The sequence below is a fragment of the Paroedura picta genome, chromosome 12 (genome assembly GCF_049243985.1).
Source record: "Paroedura picta isolate Pp20150507F chromosome 12, Ppicta_v3.0, whole genome shotgun sequence".
Lineage (NCBI taxonomy): Eukaryota > Metazoa > Chordata > Lepidosauria > Squamata > Gekkonidae > Paroedura > Paroedura picta.
This window is the reverse complement of record NC_135380.1, coordinates 49,470,888-49,486,410: the sequence shown is the minus strand read 5'-3', so window position 1 is coordinate 49,486,410 and position 15,523 is coordinate 49,470,888. Positions and strand designations below refer to the sequence as shown.

The window sequence follows — 15,523 nt, the reverse complement described above, 5'->3', positions numbered from 1 at the left end:
TGAGCATGATTCCCCTCGCAAGAGAAGGCTGAGGAGAAGTAGGAATTCAGCAGTTCAGCCCTCTCTTTGTCAGCTGTTACAATGTCACTTTCTGTCCCGGCAATGGTCCTGCCATGTCCCTGTTCTTTTTCTAACTTTGACTATAACTAAAGAACACTTTTTTGTTGTTTTTTCCTAGCTTAAGCTCATACTGAGCTTTAGCTCTTCTAAAACTCTCCGTACCTGCTTTGGTTGGTTCCAGGAGAAGAAGAGACGACTAGAGTGAGTGTGGCGGAAGACCCGCGACGGGGCTACAAGAACATCTCATCGCATGCTTGTGAGGGCCTCTGAGAAAGTGGCGAAACGAGAGTTTTTTGCCACATAAATTGCGTCCGCAAGCTCTCACCCGGCCCAAGTATTTAGGATAGTTAGATCTCCTACGGCCCTTGAGGGGCGCCAACATTGGATGGGAAAATTGCAGCATTACAAGGAATTCTACTCCTTCTCATAGAATCATAGAATCATAGAGTTGGAAGGGATCTCCTGGGGTCATCTAGTCCAACTGCCTGCACTACACAGGGCACCCTGAACCCTCTCGCTCATCCACTGTCACCTGCCACCCACTTGAACCTTCACAAAATCAGCCTCTCCGTCAGATGGCCATCCAGCCTCTGTTTAAAAATGTCCCAAGATGGAGAACCCACCACCTCTCTGCCAGTGAAGGGACTGCCATTGGGCATGCATCTCGAACCCTTTCAAGATAGCCACACTTTCTGACAAGCAGCTCCTTGTGCCAGGATGTCCAGCCAGAGGCTGCCTTAAATCACCTCTGACATTGCCCAGTCTGCAGCCTGACGGCAGTTCTCCAGTCCTTCCCAGTCCTAAAGCCAGCATGGGAAGCAGGGGCTATGCCCTACCCAGTGGAGTCACCGCAGTCCAAGTGGGGTTGCCACCCTTGGGGGAGGGGGACCAAGGTCTCCAGGAATTAACACTGCAAAGATCAGCCCCTCTGGAGAAAACAGAGGCTTTGAAGGGTGGGTTTGGAGGGCCTTTCCCTTCCCCAAACTTTCTTCTCCATAAACTCCATCCCCAAACCTCCAGGAAATTTCTAAGACCAGAGTTGGCAGCCCCAAGGTTGCCAAGAGCAAGAAAGCTACTGGAATAAAAAGCTAGTTAGTCTTTAAAATGCTCCTTGAGACTGACTGACTGACTCCCCCTCCCCCCCCCCCTCTCTCAGCACCGGCCCTGCAGAGGAGAGGTCAGACAAGAACTCCCTGGACATGCCAAGTAGAAAGGAGGTTCTTACCGACACAAAGAACATGGTGAAGAAATAGACCATTGCCTCCATGTGGAACTGCCTCTTGGCTGCGATGCTGATGGTCGGAAGGAAAGCCAGGCTGCTGAGAGTTGGCAGGAGCAGCTTGGCAACCAAAGAACCCATCGGAAGGAGGAGGCAAGCTGGCCCAGGAACAGACCGTTCAGAGGAAGGAAATCCCACCAAATCCCAGAGACGGCCGAGTCGGAAGCTGCGTGCTCCTCAAGGACCATGAAGACAGCTGAGGCCGAGGGGTGCTCTGTTTAAAAGCCCAAAGGCCGGGTTCACTCCAGGGTGACATCAGCAGATGACAGGTGCCGGGAGGCCTGTTGGGTACAGCTGACGGCTGGGGCTGGGAGCAGCCTTTGCTGGCGATGTTTGGGAGGCCTCCTGGGGAACAAATGGCCTGCGGTGAGAGACAGCCCGGGCGCTCCTTCCACGCCTGCCCAGCCTGCGAATGGAGCAGCTGAGGTCCTCCAACTCTGGGGCCACTCTGCCCAGCTTCTCTAGCGCTCCCCAGCCACAGGGCCAAGAGAGGGCCCGTCTGGGGTCAAGGCCTCACCCCTTCGGCAGGCCTGGCAGCTGTCCCTTTCTCGTGGCAAAACCTCGCTCTCTCTCTCTCCCACCAAGGGTACGATGAGGAAAGAAGGGCAGGAGGACAATGTGGAAGCCACACGGGAAACTCTTGCTTCGGGCCAGGCCAGAGGCCTGGTGGAATTCTGTGCCTGGAGGTCCCGAGGGGGGAGGCACGGCCCCTCCCCCACCCCGTGGGGCGGATCCGAAAAGAGGCCGCACAGACCTGGAGCAGGAAACAGAACATCTTCCAGGCAAATGAACTGCAGGACGCATCAAATGCCGGGACCCATGCTAGGCAGGGGCCCTCAAGTGAGCATCCCCAGCGCACTGTGGATTGGCCCACAGCCAGCCTGTGGGCGCAGGGCAGGCACGGCTTGAGGGTGGAGTTCTTTCCCTAGAGCAGAAGCCCCCAGCATCCTGCCCATGGGCACAGTGAGGCCTGCAGGCATCTTTCCTGGTGCCCCCCAAGTGTTCTTAGGACATGGATGGAGCCTGATGGGCCCTTTGCCCAGCAAGGCTTCTGGCTGGCCTGTGGAGATTGTAGGAAATGCTGCTTTGGCAGCAGCTGCAAACAGAGCACAAGGGCCTTGATGGCGTGACTGAAGGCGAGCTGCAACAGCTGTTTGGTGGCTGGCTCCATCTCACGCAATGGCCATTTTGTGGCTGTCTCAAAGGTGCCCATGCCCTGACAAAGGCTGGAGACCCCTGCTCTAAAGGGTGGTAAAAGGTAGGACTTTCGTGCATTCAGAGAATGCCACGGGTAAGCAGGATAACAGGAGTGCACACATGAACTTCCACAGGCAGCTCAATTAGGAGAGTGGGTGCTTCAGTAGGCCAAGGAGAGTGAGAACAATTGAGAGTCACTCCAGTTTGGGAAAAGAGTGTAGCAGCGGCTTGCCAACCTTGGGGTCTGGAAATCTCCTGACTACAGAAGTCAGCTCCCCTGTGGAAAATGCCTGCTTGGTAAGGGAGGCTTGAAGGCACAGAGGGCACCCCACAGAGGTCCTGGTCTTCCCCAAGCCCTGCTCTACCCCTTGACTCTAGCTTCTACAGGCCCCTGCTCACCATCCTCGGCCTTCCCCCCTTCTTCATCTGACTCAGCATTTGGTGTAGTGGTTAAGCGTGTGGACTTCTAGTCTGGCAAGCTGGGTTCGATTCTGCACTCCCCCACATGCAGCCAGCAGGGTGACCTCAGGCTTGCCACAGCACTGATAAAACTGTTCTGACCAAGCAGGAATATCAGGGCTCTCTCAGCCTCATCTCCCTCACAGGGTGTCTGTTGTGGGGAGAGGAAAGGGAAGGCGACTGTAAGCCGCTTTGAGCCTCCTTCGGGTAGAGAAAAGAAGCATATCCCATTCTGCACTTTAGAAGTAGATTTTGCTGTTCTGCACAGGAACATCCAGCTGCCAAAGCATATTGAAAGTGCATTATCCTATGTGTGTGGAATGGGCCTATAAGAACCAATTCTTCTTCTTCAGTAATATCAGGGCTCTCTCAGCCTCACCTCCCTCACAGGGTGTCTGTTGAGGGGAGAGGAAAGGGAAAGTGACTGTAAGCCCCTGAGACTCCTTTGGGTAGAGAAAAGCGGCATATAAGAACCAATTCTTTGTCTTCATGCGGTGTCGTAAAAACTTCAGAGCTGTAGAGCAGTGGTCCCCAACCTTTTTATCACCGGGGACCGGTCAATGGTTGACAATTTTACTGAGGCCTGGGGAGGGGGTAGTCTTTTGCCGAGGGACGTCACCACTGCCTGAGCCCCTGCTCCACTTGCTTTCCCGCCGGCACCCCTGACTTCTCACCGCCCGCTGGGGGGCGCTGTCAGCAGCAGCTGCGCAGTGCCATGCCGAGGGTGAGCCACAGCCATGGCGGCCGCCAGAGAGCACCAAAGGTGAACCAGTGGCAGAGTGGCAGGGCAGCCCCCAAGGCAGCAGCCGGGGAGGAGGACGAGGAGGCCATGGCCCAGTACCGACTGATCCATGGACCGGTACCGGACCCAGGACCGGGGGTTGGGGACCATTGCTGTAGAGGATCGCTTTTTGACCCATGAGCACTGGGGCTGTTGCTTGATTTTTGTCACTAAAAATAGAGTCACTTTCTGGGACCAGGCAGGCATTATGTGTTTGTATTATCTCTCATTGGGTTGCCAACTGTGCACTGGAGAATTTCTGGAGATGTGGGTGGGATGGAGTCAGGGGAGAGTATGTGTTTGAGAGGGAAGAGACTTCAGCAGGCGACTAGGCCACAGAGTCCATCCTCCAAAGCAGCCCTTTTCTCCAGGGGAACTCATCTCTAGAGGCTGGAGATCAGTTGTAATTCTAGGAGATCTCCAGGCCCCACCTGGAGATTGGCAACAGTTCTGCAGAGGAAGGCTGTTAACATAAAATAAGAAAGAATGGGTCACCATTTAGGGCCAAACTAGATGTTGGGTTGGGGTTCTGCAAGACAGCATATAGACAGACATTACATTGCGAGACCCAATCCACTTGGAGAGCACAGTGTGGGGTGCAAGGGCTGCAGGGAGACCCTGCTGTGGGGCTCCAGGTGCACTGATGTCACAGGTGGACTTTTGACTGCTGCCAGTCCAGGAGGAGGCCGGCTAGAAGGGTCAGGCTCCTGGACACATATAACTGAAAAGTTATTACCTGCAGGCTGACTTCTGCACACAGGCAGGGTTGCCAACTCTGGGCTGGGGAATTCCTGAAGATCTGGGATTTGGATCCTGAGGAGAATGGGTACAATGACATAGAGCAAAGCCAGCAAAACAGCCAGCCTCTCCAGGGAACTGGTCTCCATAGCCTGGACAGCGGATGTAAATCTGGGAGACTGCGGGTCCCACCTGGAGGGTTGGCGACCTTTGTGCAACCCATGGAAATGTCAAAGACCTCATCCAGCATTGTGATGATGGGGAGTCTGCTGGCCAGCCTCCCTCTAGACTTTATTAGGATTCAAGCAAACAAGCCAGCCTTTGTAGCCAGCCTCCTGCTTTCCCCCTTCTTTGGGATTAATATCTTTTCCTTGGAAGCCCGTGCAGATTCTTAGCGTCTTTTTGAAGACAGCTGTTCTGATGAAGCAAGGCGAAGGAATGCGAGACAGGAGGGACCAGCTGGCCCCGTGGTTTGGGCTCCGGTGGGGTCATGATGATAGCAGCTACTGGCGGGGCCCGCCTGGATTAACGGCCCACAGTCCGTCTCCCCTCCTAGAATAGCCTTGGTTGCTTCTCTTCCCATATTAGGAGAGCAGAGGCCATAGAAAGATCTGCGCCTCTAGACTGCCAAGAGTGGGACGTCCCCTCTTCTGCTTCTCATCGGAGCCCCTGGCAACTCTTTGCCTCTATACAGGGCTTCAGAATGTTTAGGGCTCTTAATGTTCATCCTTGCAGCAACCTTCCTAACAACCCTGTAAGGTGGGAGCACTGACATTTCCCCCATGTTTCAGACAAGGGAATGAGGTTGGGGGAGTAGCTTCTCAGGGGTTGCATTTGGAATTCAAGGCAGAGGAAGGATTTGAACCAGTAATGTCCCAATTTGTTTCACAGGAATATAATACTGTTTCTGTGCTGGTCTCGACACAAGTCAAAGGGGCATCGCGGGAACTTTCACAGTCTGAAATACCAGGGCAGTGGCTGACCGTCCCCTCGTGTCTACCTTGGGCATCCTGACTGGGTAGAAAGGGGGCATCCAAGGGTCTGTTTCCCTGCAGGGCGTGAATGCCCAGGGACCAAGTCGTCCTTTACAAAGAGCAGAGCTGCATTTGGCTTCCTGCCTTCTCGTTCTGCCCCAGGTGTGGTGCTTGGTTCGGATCAGAACCACAACGCCCAGGCCTTCAGTTCTTTGACTTTTAATGGTTGGAGGAGAGGGACTATGACTCGGTTGTTTTGGGTCGGGCGCTTCGGCATCCAAGGCGGCTGTTCGCGCCTGATGCCGCCAGCTGATGGCCGCTTTGGATGGCAAAGCCCCCACCCCTAGATGGGGCACAGAGCAACATACAGCAACCCCTGTGCCCGCTTGCTGTGGCCCCAATCCAGGTCAGGTATCACACGTGCAGGAACACAGGCAAACCACCAGGTCGGGTTACCATCTCTGGGATGGGCAATACTTGGAGGATTTAGGGGCAGGACCTGAGGAGGTTTCCAGAGTCTGAGGAGGAGAGAGACCTCAGTGGGGCAGAAGGCCAATAAGGCCATAGAGTCCACCTTCCAACGTGGACATTTCCAATTGCCTGAAGACATAATAACAGGAGATCTCCAGTTAACAACTGGAGGTTGGCTTCCCTAACAAGCTCAGAGGTCTAGGAATGCTCCTTCCATATCAAATCATTCCTTGCTGAGTGAAAACTAGCATGTCAGGGAGAAAATTAGGTCAGGGTGCTTACAGCTGGTGGTCAACCTGGAGGGGCTGCAGTCTGCAGTGGGGTTGCCCAGGCATCAAGGGAAGGACAGGACCATAGCACCCCAGGCAGCAGAGTGAGGCACGGACAGCTCCAGGTTTCATGGACTGATTGGGGGAGGGGGGGTTGAACTGAGGGTGCCCGGGGGATTTTCCCCTTGAGTCTTCCCCGCTCCTTGGACTAGCCCTGCTGGATGTTGTCAAGAGTTCGCCCCGGAGTCTCCCCCCCCCTCCAAAGCCATAAAAAGAGCTCTAGTTCTGAGAAGTGAGAAAACATTCCAGAGGGCTTTCTAAAAAATCCACAGCTGTGGACCTGGACACAGAGCTGGGACAGAGCCAGAGTTTGGCCTGAAGGGGGGAGGGGACCCACCAGGTTTGTGCACATGTTCTAGGAATGACTGAAAATGGGTCACTTGAAAAGGGGCTAGCCCTGGGGAAGGCAGGTGGCCGGGTCTTATGTCTCTGGCCTGGCCAGCCTCAGGCCTAGAAGGTCTCTTCACACTGGGGCTGTGAAGTGGGGTGCAGGCTCTCTCCTTCCAGCTCAAAACACACTCAGGACTGCAGTGTGGCCTGCATCGAATGTGGAAGGTCAGACTCACAGAATGGTGGGGAGTTGATTTGGTGTGTGTGTGTGGGGGGGGGGGCGATTCATGCACCACAAGAGGTGTGAGGAAGGAGTAGAACAAATTGTAGTTCTTCAAAGGGAATCAACCAGGCAGAAAGCAAGGTGGTCAAGGTCACAGTGCTGCATTACGGAGGCAGGAAAGATGGTTTGGGGGTGGGGGGAGAAGGTGTGAAAGGGAAAAAGAAGGGAAGGAAACAGGGGTAGTCAAACTGTGGCCCTCCAGATGTCCATGGAGGGAATGCTGGCAGGGGCCCATGGGAATTGTAGTCCATAGACATCTGGAGGGCCACACATCAAACAGAATCAAAACAAATGGCAGAAGCATAACATTCTGACATCCCGCCCCTCCAAATTTATCTGGCCTCTGCCAAGGCATTTCAGAGGGTATGCAGAATGAAAACCTCAAACCAACTTGGGGGCCCAGACATGGGAAGCATCCATCCATTCCCAGTCCCCCACAGGAAATTCCTTCCAGTCAGCTAGGTACCACTGATGCATTCTAGAGTCCAAGATTTGCTGACTCCGTAGTGAGGGTCTTCATCAGCATAGATAGGAAGGGGAGCATCTGGGGTCACATGTCATTCAGCAGGTTCTAGAGTGCAGCAAAGCATGCCACAATGGGAAACAGCATGAATGTTTTTATAGATCTTAGGGACCGTAAAGTACAGTAGTGACACCATTTATCAGATGTGAAACTGCAAACGGGCTGACAACTTTAAGGGGAAACGTTCTTGGGACGGTTGCTGGCAGCAAAGGTTTTTTGTGGATAGACAGGCTTTGTCCCCCATACGCCAGGGGGGTTCTGCCAACTCGGAGTTAGTAGTCAGCTTTCGCAGGCTCCAAGGCAGATGCGAGCGGCCCTGGGGGGAGGCCTCTGCTGTATCCTCCTTGGGGCTGGTGTCGGGACAGGTATCATGGTTGGAGCTGGAACTTGAGTTACTTTCCGCAGGCATGTTGGCCGACCAAGGAACACGAGCCCAAGTTGTGTGAGTTACAACAATTGGTCAGGTTTCTTCAGTTGCTCAGAAAACACAGCCCTTGACTCGGTGCAGAAAGGGAGAAAGGGTGTGAAAGGGAGAAGGAAGGGAAGGAAGCTGGGTGAGATAAACTCTCTGCATCTGCACACCTAGCTCTATATATCAAACAGAATCAAAACAAATGGCAGAAGCATAGCATTCTGACAACCAGATCAAAAGGAGCCCCTCTGTCAAAACCAAGGTGCACCAGAGACCCGGTGGGAGGAGAGTGCTGGGACCAGAGCACAGCTAGACCTGCTCCCTTTTGTTTAATGTCACTTTGCTCTACAAGAACTTTCACCTGCTCCATGCCATGAACACTGCAAGGGCAGATCTGAAAGCCACCTCCTGGGTCATCTAGTCCAACCCCTTGCACTATGCAGGACACATCCCAATCACTCATCTACTGTCACCTGCCAACCCCTTGAGCCTTCACAGAATCAGCCTCTCTGTCAGATGGCTCTCCAGTCTCTGTTTAAACATTTCCAAAGATGGAGAACCCACCACCTCCCTAGGAAGCCTGTTCCACTGAGAAACCGCTCTGTCAGGAACTTCTGGGTGATTAGATGGAATTTCTTTTGAATTCATTTCATCCCATTTGTTCTGGTCCGTCCCTCTGGGGCAAGAGAGAACAACTCTGCTCCATCAGTGGTCCCCAAACCCCGGTTTGTGGCCCGGTGCTGGGCCGCAAGAGCTTCGGCAGCAGGCCGCGGCTCCCTCTCCCCGCCCCCCTGCAGTGAGAAGCTCGCCAGGTTTGTAAGCCTCCCTTATGTAACCCCATTTGGCTTACCCCTTAGGGTTGCCATTCTCCAGGTGTTGCCTGGAGATCTCCCACTTTTACAATTTATGTCCAGATGATAAATATCAGCTCCCCTGTGGAGAAAGTGGCTGATCTGAAGGGTAAACATGGAACCCTGCCAAGGTCCATCCCCTCCCCAAACCTTGCCTTTTCCAGGTTGTTGTCAGCCATTCAGTTCTTGTTGTTGTTAGTTTTATTATTATTATTATTATTATTATTATTATTATTATTTATTTGATTTGTATGACCGCCGCTCTCGGAAACCGGCTCGCGGCGGTTCACAACATTTTAATACAAATACAATATATTAACCATTAAAATTCCCCATTAAAACCCCATTAAAACCCCATTAAAACAATGACTAAGTCACAATGATGGCGATTAAAACTATTCCCGTACAGGCCCACTGGATGAGCAGAAGGGAACGGAGGATAATTGGGCATAGGATGGAACACTCTGGGGAACCAGGTCAGTTTAGTACTGGCCTCCCCCCTCCGGGGAGAGGGGTCCGATCTTAGCCCCGGGCCATCACCCGGCCTTAGACAAACGCCTGGCGGAAGAGCTCCGTTTTGCAGGCTCTGCGGAACTCAGAGAGCTCCGACAGGGCCCGCAGCTCTTCAGGGAGCTCGTTCCACCAGGTAGGGGCCAGGACCGAAAAGGCCTTGGCCCTTGTCGAGGCCAGGCGTGCCTCCCGGGGTCCTGGGATCATCAGCAAATTCTTACCCGCAGAGCGAAGTACCCTGCGGGGGGCATAAGGAGATAGGCGGTCCCTCAAGTATGCAGGACCCAAGCCGCGTATAGTCTTAAAGGTTAATACCAAAACCTTGAACCTAATCCGGAAACAAACTGGCAACCAGTGCAGCTGCTTCAGCAGAGGCTGAACATGGGACCTCCAAGATGATTTAGTGAGGACCCGTGCAGCTGCATTCTGTACCAGCTGTAACTTCCGGGTTAGAGACAAGGGTAGGCCCGCGTAGAGCGAGTTACAGAAGTCTAATCTAGAAGTAACCGTTGCATGGATCACAGTGGCCAGGTGTTCTGGGGGCAGGTAGGGCGCTAGTAGCCGAGCTTGGCGTAGATGGAGAAACGCCGTCCGGGCTACCTTAGTGACCTGGGCCTCCATGGAAAGTGAGGCATCCAGAATCACTCCCAAATTCCTGGCTTGGGGCACAGATGACAATTGTACCCCGTCCAGGCAGGGAAGACGCGCTTCCTGTTCCTGCTCCCTTCGGCCTAGCCAAAGGACCTCCGTCTTAGAGGGGTTGAGTCTCAGGCGGCTCTTCCTGATCCATCCAGCCACTGCTTCCAAACAACTGGCGAATTTTTCTGGGGGGAGATCTGGCCGGCCATCCATCAAGAGATAGAGCTGGGTATCATCAGCGTACTGGTGACACCCAAGCCCATAACTCCGTACCAGCTGAGCCAGGGGACGCATATAGATGTTAAATAACGTGGGGGAGAGCACCGCTCCCTGTGGCACCCCACATGGGAGTGCAAAGGAGTCGGATAACTCCTCCCCCACAGCGACCCTCTGTGATCTGTTCTCTAGAAAGGAGGATAGCCATTTAAGAGCCACCCTTCCAATCCCAGTATCAGCGAGGCGGTGAACCAAGAGCTCGTGGTCAACCACATCAAATGCGGCTGACAGGTCTAATAGCACGAGAATGGCCGCCCCGCCCCGGTCCAGCTGGCGCCGGAGATCATCTGTCAGGGCGACCAGCATAGTCTCCACCCCATGGCCAGGACGGAAGCCAGACTGGTATGGATCAAGGGCCGAAGTTTCCTCCAAAAATGCTAGGAGCTGGTCCGCGGTTATTCAGTTGTGTCCAATTCTTGGCGATCTCATGCCTTCTCCAGGACCCAACCGAAAAATCTCCAGGTATCTTCCAACCCAGAGCTGGCAAGCCTGCAGCCCCTGGATCTTGATTCCAGGCCGTGTTTGGCCCCACCTCTTCCTGGAAGTAATAGAAAGCAGAGTGATGCCCCTCTCAGGGCTGCCTGTCCTTTGCACTCCCTCCTGCACCAGAAAGGTTTCAGGCTCAGCCTCCCTCCTCCATCTTCTTTGCACCTGAATATAGGCAGGCCACGTGAACTGGCCATGTCTCCAACCACTCTCTAGCAATGGACCTGCTGGGCTAGCCACTACAGGATTCCTTGTGGCCTTCCTCTCTGGGCAAGGCCCTTAGGGTGCTGGGGGGCTTCTAGCCTGCCTGGTGGGAGAGCTGTGGAGTTGGGCCCAGCCAAGATGCTGCCTGCCACTGACTTCCAGAAGCTGGGGGACAAACAGCAAGCAATCCCAGTCACACTGCCAGGCTCTGCAGGGGAACGTCTTGTGGTGCCTGGCTGTCCCCTACTGGAAGTCAGGTGCATGGGCTGATTCAGGAGGGCTCTGCTTATGTCTGCTGAGAGTGGGCATAGGGCAGGGTTGCCAACTCTTCTTTGGGAAATTCCTGGAGATTTGGGGCTGCAGCCTCAGGGAAGATAAAGCCATCAAGTCCATACTAAAAGCTGTTCTGTGCTGAGGAGATGCTCTTGCACTGGGCCACACACTTCCCCAATGGTGGATTACAAAAATGGGGAAAATTAAAAATGCAATAAATACAATAAAAACAAAGAGTAAAATATGGTCCAAATGACAAAGATTTTCACAAACATTAAAACTATACAAACTATTTTGTGCTGGAGGATTACCCTTTTCTATTCACCCCATATCCTGACCCACCCATCAGCCCTATTGATGAAACTGCCAATCTTTGGCATGCCTGCACAGGTAGGAACATTCAAAAATAATATTGGAAATGAAATTTGGCCCCCATATTCAGGACCTAATGGTACATGTCATGTTTGTATACTAGCTCAGCCCACCATCTTTAACCGCTCCTCGCGGAGTGGAAGAAATAAAACAGTAAGGGCCCCGAGGGCGGGCCCTGTCCGGGATGAGGAAGGGAGCCGATAGGCCCCTTCGCCTGGACTGACAAGTGGATTGGGACCTCCGCTTGTCACTCCAGCCTCAAACTGCCAACAACCAATTGCCCAGCCAACAACCAATTGAGAGGCGCAACGCGCCTCTCAACCCGCCCCCCCCCCACGAGAGTGAACCTTCGCTCCATGGCGGCCATTACTCAGCTGGCCGCCAAGAGCAAAGGTAGGCCCGCTGACCCCGGCCTCTACCCCAGAACAGCTCCCCAGACCCCAGGGAGGCTGCTGGCCGCCTTGCCGAGCCCCCCCCCCCCCCGCACCCTCCCCGGGGCCTGGGGAGCCTTTTTGCACATCAAGCCACGAAGAAAAACGCTCCCCAGGCCCCAGGGCCTGGGGAGCGTTTTTGCAAGTTGGGGGCGGGAGAGAAAACGCTCCCCGGGCCCCGGGGAAGGCGTCCTCTCCGGGGGCCCGGGGCGCGTTTTTGCAGCACTGGAAGCTCCGGGCCCGGCCTGCTGCCTGCCGGCCCCGTTGCCCTTCCTGCGCTTCGCCCGCCCCTGCTGCCTTCTCCCCAACCCTCCACATGCCCATTTTTAAAAATGGGCTTTGTTTCTAGTCACCAATATTGCAGGTAAATGACGAAAATACAACCAATAGAGCAGTGCCATGTCTGCCTTGGAGATGAGGATGTGAGAAGTGAAGTTGGTGCCCGATCTTTCGGAGTGGGTTGACATTTCAGATTGGAACTCTGTCCCAAGGTTCCTCAACATGGTGCCCGTGGGTTGATGTCCTAGTGCTCCACTAATGTTCTTAGAAAGTGGGCAAGACCAAGGGCTACTTTGCAATGTGGTTTGTACTTTCCTCTCTCACCCAGCAGGGCTTCTGACGGGCCAATGGACATCTGATTGGCTGTGCAGACTTTTTGCTTTTACAGCAACTGCCTCCACAGTCCAAGGATGTTCTCCCTGTACCTCCATATAATGAAAGGGAAGCAAGAAGAGTGGCAGCTGGTTAGGAGTGACAGCTTCTAATTTGGTGAACCAGGTTTGATACCCCGCTCTCCCACATGCAGCCAGTTGGGTGACCTTGGGCTTGTCACAGCCCTGATAGTGCTGTTCTCAGACCAGTTCTCTCCCAGCCCCACTGACCTCACAGAGTGTTGTTTGTGGAGACGCAGGGAAGGCAATTGTAAGCCGCTTCGGGGCTCCTTCACCTGGCTCCACCTCTTGTAGGAGTCATTCTATGGTTGTGCCCATCATCCAGTTTCAGAATTCCAAAGTTGCCCATAGGCTCTAGCTATTTGGGGGGCCCGGCCTGCATCCTGGGGTGTCACCAAAAATGGATGTCAGAGCAGCCCTACAACTGCCAGCCTTGCTTGTTCTCTCTCAGCAGCCCAGGGAGGGGGGCCAGACACACGCATGCCCCCTGCCCTCGTTTGTGTAGCCGCCCCTCTGGAAAGATTGCCCTGAGCATGCACTTGCTGTGGGGTTTCCGAGTGCCCATGTGTGGGTTGCACAGCTCTAGCATGCGCACTTAGCAAAAAAGGAAATAGGACTGGTCAGAAGTGTTACTCATAACTGTCTGAACAACTTGGCCAGAATTCCAGCATTTACACAAAAGATTCTGGCGCCTGGCCCAGTTGACAAAACGAAGCTTGGCAGGCGGGCCCGGGACATCCTTCTGTGTTTGGCATCTGCAGTGGAGTCTGCTACGAAAAGAGCACACAGAAGCTCAGGGCGGTTGGGGGCTGGGGCACATGTCTGGGGCTGTGGCGTAGAACCAATAGAGCCAGCTGGGGGCAGAGAGTAAGAGCAGCAGCCTCTAATCCGGAGAATGGGGCTTGATCCCCCCACCCGTCCTCCACTTGCAGCCAGCTGGCTGACCTTGGGCCAGTTGCAAGTTCTCTCAGAGCTCTCTAAGCCCCACCTATCTCACAGGGGGTCTGTCGGGGGAGAGGAAAGGGAAAGGGATTGTCAGCCGCTTTGGGACTCCTTTGGGTAGTGAAAAGTAGAGTATAAACACCAACTCTTCTTACAAGTAATGGAATGAAACTTGCTAGTGTGTTTTGCATCATCATTAGCTCTTCTGATTCAAGACAAAAAGAGTTTCAAAGTATTTTCAGGTATATGCACAGGAACCTGTATGGGTAAGTAATACCGATTCTTCCCAAATTCCTCCCAGTACAAGTAAACACCTATGTTATGTTTCCAGTGTTGCGGAATAGCTGACAAGCCCCACAGCCGGCATATCATTATAGGACTAGGGGCAAAGCCCATTGTATCCAAGAATACAACGGGCGCTAGAGCTTGGCAGTGGGAAGAGGAAGGGGAGGAGTTGTCCAGTCTGCAAGGAATATGTGTGTTTTGTGGGAGGTTGTGGTGGCTTGGCGAAAAATGAGGGCATGAGTGGGGAGAGTTGGGTGTCAAGAACCTGTGGTGTGGAATGTTGAGTTGAGTGTGGGAGAGGACTGACCTTTGGGAATTTTGGCATAGTGGTTACAGATGAGCTTTCCAGAGCCATGTCTTCAGATATGTGAAGGGAAAACCAGACTGGAGACTCTTCTTAGGGGAAGATTACATGGCATTCAAAAAGTTTCCACGTGATATTCTTGTTTACAAGTTGGTAAAATACAGTATGGATCCTAATTCTGTCAGGTGGATCAATAACTGGTTGACAAATCGTACCCAGAGGGTACTTGTTAATGGTTCAGCATCTTCTTGGAAAAGAGTGACAAGTGGAGAACCCCAAGGATCTGTCCTGGGGCCTGTGTTGTTCAACATATTTATAAATGATTTGGATGAGGGATTAGAGGGGATACTTATTAAATTTGCAGATGATACTAAACTGGGAGGGGTAGCAAACACAACTGAAGACAGCAACAAAATACAGGATGATCTTGATAGGCTCGAGAAGTGGGCTAAACTGAATAAAATGAAGTTCAATAGGGACAAATGTAAAGTTCTGCATTTAGGTAGGAAATACCAAATGCACCAATATAAGATGGGGGAGACTTGTCTTGGCAGTAGCATATGCGAAAAGGATCTTAGGAGTCTTAGTAGACCATACATTGAACATGAGTCAGCAGCGTGACTCAGTGGCTAAAAAGGCTGTATCAAACGGAGTATCATGTCCAGATCACGGGTTGTAATGGTACCACTTTACTCTGCCCTAGGCAGAGTCTGCACTTACTTTGTTTATTCCATTGTCAGTCCTGTTGAATTCAGGTCGATTTGAACTCGGGTCTTCCTCCCCCCCCCCCATTGAAACAGGAAAGTGTTCTGTACGTGGTTAGGGTAGTTCAGAAGGTGGGGGGGGGAGCCAAGCCTCTTTCTTTCTTTTGTTGAAGGGGGGGGGGAGAGGAGCTAAGCAGGGAGCCTCTTTCTTTTCTTGGAGGGGATCAAAAAAGGCAGAGAGGGGAGAAAAAATCCAGGACCGACAGAAGTTGAGAGAAATTAGGGACTTCTCCTTTAAGGCAAGCTTGTCACATGACCAGATGTGGCCTATCAGAGGTTCTCTACCATGGAGCTTGCTTTCCCAATCCGGATTTGAAAAATATTGAGCATTAAAAGCACTCTGATATTGCACAATAAAGGTTGGGTCGCTCTAGATCAATCCTTCTTGCTGCAGAAGAAAAATTTAAATCGCCCAAAATCCAAATGGAAATCGCGTTCTGTGTAGATGGCAGGGACTGAATCGACCTGGGATTGGAATAAAAGCTCCATGCAGTTTACACCCTGGTTCGGCCTCACTGTGTTCAGTTTTGGGCACCCCAGTTGAAGAGGGATGTTGACAAACTGGAAGGTGTCCAGAGGAGGGCAACAAAGATGGTGAGGGGTTTGGAGACCAAGACGTATGAGGAAAGGCTGGGGGAGCTTGGTCTGTTTAGCCTAGAGAAGAGATGACTGAGAGGGG

The 15,523-nt window shown here is 53.0% G+C and overlaps 1 protein-coding gene across 1 annotated transcript in view; it reads right to left on the bottom strand.

Moving 5' to 3' along the window:
* MYMK (myomaker, myoblast fusion factor) overlaps window positions 1-1,765 on the bottom strand; it is a 37,602-nt gene extending 35,837 nt beyond the window's left edge. Inside the window, exon 1 of the mRNA XM_077306731.1 lies at window positions 1,286-1,765. Within this exon, the coding sequence (XP_077162846.1) occupies window positions 1,286-1,420 (135 nt within the window). The 5' untranslated portion in view covers window positions 1,421-1,765. The remainder of the gene's footprint in view (window positions 1-1,285) is intronic.
* Window positions 1,766-15,523: the final 13,758 nt, after the last annotated feature.